The sequence below is a fragment of the Podospora anserina genome, chromosome 1, assembly GCF_000226545.1.
Source record: "Podospora anserina S mat+ genomic DNA chromosome 1, supercontig 1".
NCBI lineage: Eukaryota > Fungi > Ascomycota > Sordariomycetes > Sordariales > Podosporaceae > Podospora > Podospora anserina.
This window is the reverse complement of record NW_001914859.1, coordinates 1,523,847-1,536,080: the sequence shown is the minus strand read 5'-3', so window position 1 is coordinate 1,536,080 and position 12,234 is coordinate 1,523,847. Positions and strand designations below refer to the sequence as shown.

General features: G+C 52.5%; 4 protein-coding genes across 4 annotated transcripts; 2 read left to right on the top strand and 2 right to left on the bottom strand.

Moving 5' to 3' along the window:
• Nucleotides 1–197: 197 nt before the first annotated feature.
• Nucleotides 198–2,378, top strand: PODANS_1_4330 (uncharacterized protein; the record flags this gene model as incomplete). Its single annotated transcript, XM_001912600.1, has 1 exon — nt 198–2,378. The coding sequence occupies one exon, from the start codon at nt 198–200 to the stop codon at nt 2,376–2,378; it is 2,181 nt and encodes a 726-aa protein (XP_001912635.1).
• Nucleotides 2,379–4,099: 1,721 nt separating this feature from the next.
• On the top strand, nt 4,100–5,109 carry PODANS_1_4320 (uncharacterized protein; the record flags this gene model as incomplete). Its single annotated transcript, XM_001912599.1, has 2 exons — nt 4,100–4,376; nt 4,457–5,109. 2 exons carry the CDS (start codon nt 4,100–4,102, stop codon nt 5,107–5,109), a joined length of 930 nt encoding a protein of 309 aa, XP_001912634.1.
• An 895-nt stretch (nt 5,110–6,004) lies between these two features.
• On the bottom strand, nt 6,005–6,661 carry PODANS_1_4310 (uncharacterized protein; the record flags this gene model as incomplete). Its single annotated transcript, XM_001912598.1, has 2 exons — nt 6,005–6,332; nt 6,390–6,661. 2 exons carry the CDS (start codon nt 6,659–6,661, stop codon nt 6,005–6,007), a joined length of 600 nt encoding a protein of 199 aa, XP_001912633.1.
• Nucleotides 6,662–7,888: 1,227 nt separating this feature from the next.
• On the bottom strand, nt 7,889–11,170 carry PODANS_1_4300 (uncharacterized protein; the record flags this gene model as incomplete). Its single annotated transcript, XM_001912597.1, has 3 exons — nt 7,889–8,442; nt 8,500–10,966; nt 11,030–11,170. The coding sequence occupies 3 exons, from the start codon at nt 11,168–11,170 to the stop codon at nt 7,889–7,891; spliced, it is 3,162 nt and encodes a 1,053-aa protein (XP_001912632.1).
• Between the last annotated feature and the right edge of the window lie 1,064 nt (nt 11,171–12,234).

Here is a 12,234-nt window from a genome sequence, read left to right as displayed (position 1 = left end):
CTTCTTCATCGTCCTGTTTTCAGCCCATTTAATACCCAGCAATCAGATCACCAGGCTCAACAAGGCAACCGATCCCATCACCGCCCAATTAATCTCGACCGATTCCATCACAAAGCTTCATCCAAGTCAAACCCCATTGTCGACAACACTCAACAACAGACCATCGCCCAAACCCTCTAAGACATCAAGCAGTTACCATGTCCAACGGAAGCCGTATCAACATTAAGACGCTCACCTCCCAGCAGAAGAGCTTTCTTCACGAGTGGATAGCGAAAAACGAGTCGCCCAGCCGCATCGCCATCGAGTTCAACCAGCACTTCAACCCGCCATCGCCTATCAGCGACCGTCAAGTGACCGGCTGGAAAACGTATCATCAAAAGCAATGGAACGATGTGGAGTATCGACGTACCAAGTATGCAGCATTGACATCCCCCGAACCTCCCCACCATGACCCTATCTCCTTGGCTTCGAATAGCGACCAACCCAAAACTAACCCTCCTTTTCTTGACAGTGGCCTCCCACCTCTCGTCCAGTCGCGAGCCCCCCGGCAACAAGTACTACAACGCGATCCTGTGTTTGGAAACGGCCATCTCGCGTCTGCAAACGAACATCCCGCGTTTGCAAACAACACAGCGGGCGGCTTCGGCGCGGGCCACAGTGCGTTTGTGTCCCAAGGAGCTTCGTCTGAAGGCGACGACCGGGCGCTCTCAGACGCCTACGCGCTCTCCTATGCGCGGCCGGCGAGCGGACAGATACCTGGAGCAGCACGCTCTCAGACGCTCCCGAGGGCCAGCAAGCGGCGGCGAGTGGGAGATTATCCTGCATATGACAGGCGTCAGGGAGGAGGAGGCCAGATAGGGCCGATGGGGAGGAACATGTCCTCCTCTACAGCGCCGCCAAATGTCATGAGACCTCTCCCGCCTTCAAGGCGGAGCACCAACCCCTTTTCTCCTCGTGCGCCGATGGGCCAATATATAAACCCGCCACCAAACTTCCAGGCTCCCGGCATGCTTGCCAAGAATGCTTTCGGCTCTCAGGCACTGGGCCAAACCGGCACGGGGTATATACCCGCAGGGATCATCTCGCCAGAGCAGATATCCCAGGGGCAAGCCGTCGCTTTTCCAGAAGAGCAAGAGGAGATCAAGGCCACCATGCCCTATGAAGGCTCTAGAGGAAAAAAGCTCGTTCCACTTAAGAACTGGCACTTCTTCCTGCAAAACTTCTCTCCCCGCCTAGACGGAATACCACAAGACATGCAAAGGTATCTGACAAGGAACTTGATGTCGGATCTCACAGTCTTTGGTCGAACTCCTGCGCAAGACTTTCAAGGAGACCTGGAGGTTTTTGTTTATACCGCCGCATGCACCCCTGTCGAAGCCAAAGGCGTAGACCGGGATGGCATCTGGTACATCGGGGCCCATGATAAGTGCGGGAGAGGCTTTGTCCACCGGCATAAATGGAACGGAGATATCGATTCCAATGAAGCGGGAGCTATAGACCAGTGGAAGATGCGACAAAGCGGCTCAGACGTTGCCGAGACATGCACTCAGAATCTGGTCAGAGAGTGGCTCAGCTCGATGAGAGACCAGGATTTGCAGCCGTGCCCGATGATAGTCAAATCGAACCGCGCCCATCAGAGGAATGGTCCCCCGAAACGGAAGCAGCCGCAGGAGCAGGAGGTAAACCCGAATTCCGACAACAGGCGAGTTGAAAGGGCACCCCGGCAAGACAGACTTGCACAGCTGGTGCCAGCACCGATCCCGTCTGACAATCCCCACTCCCAGCCTCCACCACATCTTCCAGCACAGCCAGCGGTAGAGGGAACCCAACAGTCATACCAGCCACCTGCAGATATCTTCTTTGACCCACGCCAGGCTCCTCAAAACCACGTCCAGCTCCCAGTCCGAAGTTACCAACAGCATGGCAATCGGGACCCGCCGTATCAAGCCCCTGGACCTGATGTAAGAGCACAAGTCGGTGTTTTCGGAAGGAGAGGAAAATATCCCGTATATTCTGACCGCTGTGCTCTTCCTGATGTATCTCCTCCGCCCTGGCGAGAAATTCCTCGCCAGCAAGATCGAATTCCACCGTACAACTGGCAAGGCGACCAACCTGGGGAGCAAGAGGCCAGTTTGGAAGCACCCCAGCAAGGCGCCGGTCCCAATGACGATTTTTATTCCTCAGTCGAAGACTGGATTCCGGAAACGGATATTATTCGGGAAGGAGAGTCAGTGGAGGAGATGCGGCAGAGACTGTCATTCCTAGATGGCACCACACCAAGTCCAAGCAACTCAGACCTAGGTGGCACCGATCTGGATCAAAGCATCTCAGACCTAGGTGGCACCAATCTGGGTCAAAGAAACTCAGACCCAGGCTGACCCCAGTTCCACTTGGAAGCTCCTACGACCTCGTTTCCTTACTCTGGGACGTCGGGGCAAAGGCTGTTCCCGACGTCCCGGAGCAGTGCACAGACGGTACCTAGTCGAAATGCTGAAGCATTCCGACCAGGGGAACGGACATTGCAGCTGTGGCGATGCTCTGGATCTGGAGGCGAGTTTGTGACATCGGGGGAGCTTGGGCGGGGATGGTGGCCGATGCAGGGGTGGTTGGTTTCGAGGCGGTTGGGTAGTCGATGGACGAAGCTGATGGCTGGAGGTCGAGGTTGATGGAAGGTGGGAGGCAGGAGTTGAAAGAGATCAAGACTGGCCTCAGAGGACAAGACACGCGAGACCGAGAGGTGCATGGGCGACGCGAGGAGGGGAACTATCAGAATAGATCTGTTAGAAAGAAGCCCCTAGGAACATGACGCGGACAAAAGAAGTTGAAGCACATATTCTTGGTGATTGAAGAAGACCATTGCAAGGAAATTGGGAGATTTGCTTGGAGTTTTGCTTACTTGTCTGCTACGGAGCTGATTGATGGACTGTTGTGTGAACCGTTTTTTTTATGAGTAGCTTGGAGGGAAGAGGGGGATATCGGTCTGAAGAAACCCTTACCCATGAAGAGGCAGCCTACGCTTCCACACAGTAATGCGAGCCAAAACAGTAAATTAGTCACGACGAGTGAATTTCAATTCCCGGTCACTTCTGTATGTCACCCCTTTTTACCGTACCGTAACCCGGCCTGACCGCTATGTGGATGTTCGATTGGCCTTTGAACTGGCTTGACCTTACTGTCTCTTGAGGTACTAACCACATGGCCAGCAACTTCTACTACTGATGGAATTTCCCTTGTCATAGCCCGAGTGTATGCTAGGTAGAGAACTGTTCACAAATTGATCTATCTCAAATAACCAGGACCGAGAAATTTGCATGCCGGATTCCAGAATATTGCCTACTTTTCATGTCGTGCCAAAGACATCCGCCCTCACTTACGTTCAGCAGAGCAAAAGACTTTGGTGTCAAACACATTCGCCCCACTTACAAAAGTGCTGGACAGGGAGGCTTCAAAGCCCAAACAGCCATAGAATCCAGATAGTGTCTGAGGTTAATCATTTTGGCGAGATCACACCTATGGCGAGCACCAGGGTAAGTGGAGCTGACGGCTTGTGTCTAAAGAGCCTTCAACATGGTTTCAGCAGAGACAACCCCGGGCGCGAGACAGCAGTCCAACCGAAAGTTTAAAAGTATTTTCTCTTTTTTTTTTTGCTTCCAGAGTAATGCAGTGCGACAAATGTTTCAGCCCATCATCAGGGCTGTCGTTCTCCTTGTTGAGCCACCACGAAGGCGACTCGAGTGTAATCTACAACCGCCAGTTCCGCTTACATGTCGAACACAAACGACCTCATTGGCCATAAAATGGAGGCACAGCAACTCTGTTACAGATTTTCCGGAGCGTCTCTCATTTTTTTGTATCATCATTCGATAACGCACGCGCGCGGTTGGTTGGGGGCCGTTCAGGGGCAAATGGAGCCCGCATAAGGCTGCAAGGTCGAGGCCCAGCTTCGGACCGCTCCGTACAACCACACGAGGAGATAGACAAGCTTTCACGATATAATAGAACCCGAGTATGGCATGTCCATTCCAGCTGTCTTTTCCTTGGTTTTTTTCTTTTCCTCTGGTTGCGTCAGATATTGGCGGAACTGGCCATTGGTCCTACCATGATGAAGAGAGGAAACCTACAGTTTACCCTATTCTTTCTTTATTGTATTGATAGATGCACGGCTGTAAACAAGTGTTACTACCCCGGTGGCGGGGAATCACTAGATGATGCTCCTTGCGACCCAGACGCCGAAGTCAGTGTCTGCTGCGGTCGCTTTTCATCAGGCGGCGGATGCCTATCAAACAAGCTATGTATGGGGATAGATGGGAGAATGAGCCGTGGCTCTTGTACAGACAAGAACTGGTTGTCACCAGAATGTCCCAATTTCTGTACTGGTAAGCACAGTCGACCAGGTTGACAGCATTGCGGTGAACAGAAGCTAATCTCCATATTCCCTTCTCAGTACTACGCCAAGGGATCGTCGTGACACCTTGCCTCAACGGAAACGACAGCAGCACCACGCACTGCTGCTTCCTCGACCGTATCTGCTGCAGTGACGAATCAGCCTTGTTCGAAGCACCTCCCGCCCGGCCAGTCACGACAGCGACTTGGAACTCCAAGTCTTCTCGGTACATCTCTTTCCAGCTCCAGCCCTCGACCTCTTTATCCTCAACCAAAACGTCGACTTCCTCATTGTCAACCGCCCCTCTGACTTCAACTTCGACAGAAAGCACAGCCACGACAGCATCCCGATCCATAACCACCACAGAGCCCGCTTCATCTACAACCACCCCAGAGTCAACCCCATCCTCACCCGGCAATCAACCACAATCCCAACCCCAACCTCAACAACAACAACAACAACCAGGGACCCCTCCCCCCAGCAACAACAGCCGGTATAGCCATAGGCGCCATACTCGGCGCAGCCCTCATCGCAGCAGTAGTCTACCTCCTCTGGAGGCTGAACAAAAGCCAAAAATTACTCGAGCAAGCAGTAGGAGGAAACCAAGCACCCGGAAACACACCACATTACAGCCCTCCATATGGCTTCCACCACTCCTCTCAGCATTCACACGCACCCGAGACAAACTCAGTCAAGGAGCTCCCCTCCGATCGAAGCGCGGGTGAGCTCGACGCAGGGCCTTTGCCAGAGGGATATTCTTTTGCTCAGAGACCTAGTTAAGATAGGAGAAAAGGGGGTTTCGCAAAGTGGAACAATGGTTGCTATGGCAACAGCTTCAGGGTGAACATTTGACGTCTATGGTGTAGAAATTCATAGTAATGGCAATACACAATCTGTGATACTTGGTCTGTTTTAATTCAGTTTACTACAACAGCTACTGGACCCCAACAGATATGCCACAGCCTACACGAGTCTCTGAAACCTCTATTCCCCTCTTGCGTTTGTTTACAAATATCTGGGCAGATACCAAGAAAAGGGGGTTCCACAGCTTCCCGAAGCCGGTGGATCCGTCACCGAATCTGGAATTTGACCAGCCAGTGTAAGTGGTTGTGGGTCGCAACAAATTTCAGGTGGCATCAGAACAGAAACATAAGATGATGAGTTGGGATTCATCTGAAAAAGATCTGAGGAAACTATATGTCATGCCATCAGACAGTGTCCATCACGTACCTGGATATCGCCAATCCCATAGGAATTGCGGCAGGTTCGGGGGTTAGGGTTCCTCTCGGTGGCAATCTTGGGTAACTAAGGTACATCTACGAATGTGACAATCGTCAACAAATGAGAAAGTTATTGAGTAACCTTTTTCATAGTACAGACTTTCCATGTCATCTAAATCTAGGTGGTAAAGGAGCAGGGAATCCTCATCGGGCACGGAGCAACTCGCCGCCCATCATCCGCCCAAAATCCTCGCATTACGCGCCACCAACTGAAGCCAGAGAAGAATCCCTAGGGGTGAGGCTACCGAGTTCAATCACCATCCTGAATCTTGTTCCTTCTTTGGATTTACCCGCTCTTCCATCAAACCAATCCGCGCCAATGCCAGCTCAGTCACTCTCTTCAGCGCCGTGATTCCTCCTCGTCAGCTTTCTTAGCTTCCAGGCCAGCTTGCTGGATTTTGTTCTCGGCTTCCTCCATCTTCTGTCGAGCTTCATTCATCTCCTTTCTAGCTTCGGCTTCCTCATCTTCTGCCTTTGCTCTCCTTGCACGAGCTCCCGTCGCCATTCGCATGACGCTGTCAAGTTCACCGCGAGATCTGGCCGGACTGGGCTGCTGCTCCTGACGTGAACTGTTCCTCAAATCGTCCTTGACTGTGGATGGCACGGTTGAGACCGGTGTCAAAAGAGCAGAAGAGTTTCTCTCCCCGGAACTCCGGCTTCCAAAGTCGCTAGATTCGAAGTTAGCAAGCAAGAAGAATTCTGGTTTTGCTATGACAACAACGTACCCCCAACCATGTTGAGTAGATACCATGGACAGACTCCCCGCGAGACGATCAGCTGTCTCAGGCTCCTTAGAAGAACTTTCCTGCTGAATCATTTCGGCTGCGTAGCGCCAGTTTTGCTCCCTCCTCCACTGTTCAGGCCAATATTGGAGAGCCTGCGGAAGACTGGATATCTCGTGGCTTCTCGCATCGTCCACGAAGAGAAGCATGTTGCAATTATCTTCGCATTCTTCCCCAAGCAGAAACCCCATGCGTGAGGGCACCAGTATGCCCATCGTCCATCACTGACCTTTTCGAAACCAGCTGGGACCGGATTGTCGCAGTAGCCAGGTATTGCATAGGTGCAGTGACCTGTTACTCTGAAATCAGCTGCCTGCTCAGTTCCACGGATGGCGAAGCGTCTGATTCAGAGAGAATAAGATGAAAACGGACAATACCAGATAGTTGAATGCTCGACACAATCATCCCACGCATCCCTGCCCGTGATAAGTCGACCTTCGGAGCTTGGGATGGTTCTGATGAAGTTGTCGCAATCCTCGGTACACTCCTTCACGGCAGTCGGGCCAAGCCGCCGAACAAGAATCTCGACAATTCTGTCATCGTAACTCGGAACAATGCCTACCATTTTGACCCTGGAACCAACCGACATTTCTCGGGGTTTTCGTATTGTTGATATCCCAGTGGCAGAGCCCACGATCGTGAGCTCAAAAGTAGGAGGTTGGAGAGAAGCCGTGATCAACGAGACAAGATCCACGAATTTTCTGTAAGAGGAACCAGAGAGGACGGAGAATGAGAGGGGAGAAAAGGCGGAGAACAGGAAACTAAGTCACAGCTGACTGGAAACGCGGGAGGAAGGTGCAAAAGCTGGCACCTGCCCTACCACTCACTCACCAGATTGACCGCACCTTCCAATCCAGTCCACAAAAATCAGGCAGCCAGATGCTGCCCGGATTTACATGGGCAGGTATGATCCGACTTTCCAGTCCTTCCTCTCCAGATGCATGAAGGCAGACTGTTACCTTATGCATGGCCGAGCCGCTCCCGTAGCCCCAACCTTCGCCTCAATGATACTGGAAAATCATCGAGCAGACCAACTCCAAAGTTCCTTCGGTTACATCAAATACTCCCTAAAAGTGGAAACACATCTCCGTCCACTGCCCTTGTTGGAGGCCCAACACAGCTCTATACATCTGGACACGCCGCAAAAGCCACCGGCACAGCGACTTTCATACACATCAATGTAATATTCATCCATAATTATACAAAAAAGCCCGCCTCTCCAATCCCCACCCCCAAGTCTATTACCACAACCCGCCGTATCCATCCAACCCCTTATAACCCCCCCGTCCGTCCCCAAACCCAAGGGGACAATGCTTCTTGGGATGCCAATTCACCGCAATGCTCATGTATATATGTTCATTTCACCAATGATAATTATTAAGACCACCGACCCCGCCATCCCCCTTTTAAAACAAACCATCCTATCCCAATACTCAATGTCATCACACAGCCTGACTATACCCACCCCCTGTCCTCCCACCCAACCCAATCTTTCCCTTCCCATACTTCAACCACTTCCTCCCCTCATCCACCCAGAAGACAGTGCTACACAGCACCACCAGCTTCGCCAGATCCCTCCACCCCAGCGCCTCCGTCTGGAACACCTCCTGCAGCCAAGGGAAGTAAATCACCAGCAGCTGCCCCAACATACTCAAGCTCACGGCCCAGTTGAACAGAGTGTTGCTGAACAGCCCAACTTCTCCTCTCAAGATCGATTTCGATTCGGAACGGCAAGCAAGAGCGTTGAACATGTCAAACATGACAAAAGCGGTGAAGGTCATGGTGGTGTCCCGACGGGTGACGATGCCGTCTTGCATTTCGTGAGTGTAAACCAGCATCGTGCCAACCATAATGACAAACGCTTGGGTCAACACGCGAGAAACCAACGGGCGAGTAAGGACCGCGTCGTTACGGCGGCGGGGAGGGCGGTTCATAACGTCCTTGTCTACAGCTTCGACGCCGAGGGATTGCGCCGGAGGCCCATCCATTATGATGTCTGTTGTACTGTGTTAATGATCGAAGTGACTGAAAAGGCGTCGAAGGGGGTGCTTACTGATCCACAGAATCTGCATCGCGTTCAATGGAGACTTGAACCCCAAAGCGGTGCAGATCAAGACAAGAGAGAGGCCGGCCGCGCTTGTGCTCAGCTGGAAGGTGAGGAAGTTCTGAATATTGTTGAAGATGGCCTTGCCCTCCTCGATAGCGTGAAGAATAGTAGAGAAATCGTCGTCCGTTAGAATCATATCAGCCGCCTCTTTGGCGACGTCAGTTCCATGCATGCCCATGGCAATGCCGATATCCGCCTTTTTGAGGGCAGGTGCATCGTTGACTCCATCTCCCGTCATGGCGACAATATCACCACGAGACTGGAGAGCGCGAATGATCTTCATTTTGTGTTCGGGGGTGGTGCGGGCAAAGATAGTGGTGTGATCCAAAGCTCGAGCAAGATCTTCATCGGACATCTCGTCAAGCTCATCACCCCGCAATACTGGCTTGACGGTGATCTGATTCGAAGAGTGTTCTGTGGGAACGGCGACCGCCATTCCCAATTGCTTGCCAATCGCCAAAGCGGTTGATTCGCCGTCGCCAGTAATCATGATAACCTTGACACAGCCTCGCATCAGTTTTCTGATAGAGCGGCCGACACCAGGTCGAGGGGGATCACTCATGCCTACAAGTCCGGCAAAAGTAAGTCCCCGGTACTGCTCTTCAACAGCACCAACAGCATTTGGACTTTCCCGGCCATTCGGAGTGGTGCTCCTGGCAGCCTTGCTCCTAGCAGACTTATTTACCGGACCATTGGCAAAAGCAAGGACACGGAGGCCTTGCCTAGCCATCTTCTCGGCTGCCTGTATAGCCTCTTCCCTGCGACCAGCATCCATGACGAACTCCCGCCCATCATCTGTCACGTATGTATCGCAAGTGTCGAGGACTCGATCAATCGCGCCCTTCATATATGCATGTTCCTTATCTCCGTCTGCAATGACGACGCCCATCCACTTGCGCTCAGAGCTGAATGGCGTCTCAGCAACTCGAGGTCCAAGGGAGTCACGGACGTCATGTAAACTGAACCGATCCAACAGGTCAAGCATAGCAACATCTGTGGGTTGTCCTACCCAACGGGTGTATGATGACGACCCTTGACCTCTATGTTGCGTGGAGGAAAAGACGGCTCTGGCAGCAGGTCCATTTTCATTGTGATTTCTCGCAGGACGGGCATTGTTGGCAATGTTGCCAATGCGCAAGATCCTGTGGGTGGCAGCGTCGGGCTCCTTTCCCGTCAATTCTTCGTCCGAATCAACATTGAAGGCATCGTCATTGCCAAATGTCCAAATCTTGGTCGTTGTCATATGATTCGTTGTCAGTGTTCCCGTTTTGTCTGTGCAGACCACATTCACAGAACCCAGCGTCTCAACTTTCGGCATCCGACGGACAATGGCGTTGTGTTTAGCCATCCGGTGAACACCCAAAGCCAGGGTGACCGTGACAATGATGGGAAGACCTTCAGGAATAGCCGCAACAGCCAGTGAGACGGAGATGGTGAATATTTCAAGCAGGTTCTTTCCCTGCAACCATCCAAATATGGAGATCAGACCAATGATTCCAAACGACATGCGTGTCAGCTGGCCTCCTAGGTCGTCCATGGAGAGCTGGAGAGGGGACCGCGGGCTTTCAGTTCCAGAGACACTGGTGGCAATAGTGCCAAAGTGCGTATCACCTCCAGTCGCAAACACAATTCCTTGTCCATGTCCGGATTTTACCAGTGTTCCCATGTACGCAATATTTTGACCCTTGTCGTCCGCATTGCCTGCCGCAAAAGTTGGACGAGGCAGCTGAAGGCTGGCATCGCCTGGGGCAGGTGATGCGAAGCCTTGGCGGGGGCGAGCATCTGCTGTGATCCTGACAGGTGCATTCTCTCCTGTGAGGTTCGAGGCGTCGATGGTCAAGTCCGCAGCTTTGGTGACTCGAATGTCGGCAGGGATACGATCGCCAGTGGTGAAGAGAACGAGGTCACCAGGTACAAGCTGGGCGGCCATGACTTTTGATGAAGTAGCCTCGAGAACCTCCTCCTCGGGCGTCGCTAATCCTGAAGCGCCGGCCGTCGGTTCGTTTGGGGTGCGGGCCCCAGGGGTCGTACCCGATGTTTGTTTCCGCACAAGATGCGCATGGTTCGGAACCAGGTGGTTGAGTGCCTCGATAGACTTTTCGGAACGATATTCTTGCAAGAACCCCACACTAATCACAATGGTCACCGCCACTGTGATGCTGACAGCGTCGTCCATGTTTCCTACCAGCAATGACAGCCCAGCCGAGCACAGCAGCAAGACAATCAGGGGCTCTTTGAACTGCCCGAGAAACCGCAACCATAATGGCTCAGGCTCGGCGTGAGGTATTTCGTTTGGGCCATAGTCGCGTAGCCTTGAAAGGGCCTCCGCAGCCGTCAGGCCTTGAGTTAACGACGTATTTAATCGAGATGCGACTTCGGCGGGGCTTTGGTAAGAATATTCGTTGGCAATGCTCTAGTAAAACACAGTTAGCCCATCGCGCCGCAACATTATGAAAAGAACATTTCCCCTTCCTACTCTTGATTGTGCAGACGTCGTCCGTGGTGAGGTAGATGGGGGGCGGTCACCGGCCTGAGATATGGTGAGCTGCGCAGGCACAGGGGAGTTGTGGTAGATCGGCAGCGCATCGCCGCCATTCGTTCGAGTAAAGCGATCCATTTCGATTCTGGCGGTGTGTTCAGGATCAGGAGGACGTGTAGATATGCCAAATGCCTGGCCTGGGCGCAACGGGCCCTAGCGAAAGCTGAGATCCAGACCGAAAGACATCAATGGCTGCTGCGATGGGTGTGAGGAAGGGGGCGAATGTTGGTCGATAGAGCTGGGCTGACAGACAGATGGCGGGATGAAAGCAGGGGAGCTAAAAGTTTGAACAAGAATAGTGCATCACGGGAGAGGCATCACCACATCCGTAGACTCCGTGCGGAATTGGGTTTGAATCCACTGGGAGGGAAACTTTTTGAGTTGGACGGCAGTGGTCTGGTTGGATACAAAGTGGAAACTTGGACCAAGTCGCGGTGCCATCCACCATTGTGGAACGTGTCTGCATCTGGACCGACCAGCCGGACTTCCAGGGGCACACAGGCCACTCCCAAAAGGCCTTGGCAACTTTTCAGGGATGTCATGAGGCTGAAAGGGGTGGCAGATAAAACGCAGGCTGCCATTGGTCAGAAATTCAATGCGACAACCTTTCGGCCATCATTTCGCACATCGGAGAGGATGAAAAGTTGAAGACCGACTGAAACACCAAAGGGTCTTGGAGCTAGAACTGGGTAGTACGAAGGATATTCCGGGATAACTGATAATCATGCTCTTCTTGTGTTGAAGAAGGTCTGGTCCCAGTTTCCTTGAAAGAACCGTCGAGTAGTTGATCATGTATCATGTGAGAGTCGAGAGTCGATTGCTTGGGAGACAGCGAGAGAGATACGGATATTCGACCGCAATTGCGAAACGAATGACGCGCAAGTTAGGAAAGCCACATCAACTTGCGACGAAGATGGCTATCGCCTGGTGATGTAATCCGCCAAGGCTGATGTCCAACAGGCGACACCAAGCCACGTGACTCAGCTCGGCGCGCTGTTGGCTGGTTAATTGATTGTGGCTGGTGCAGCTGTCCCCAGCCTCTCAAATTTCGCAGCAACTCGATTTTCAAACGGCAAGCAATTCCCACACTCACCCGGCCCTCGAACCACGTCCCCTCCCTCTTTCTTCACCAATTCGCCTTT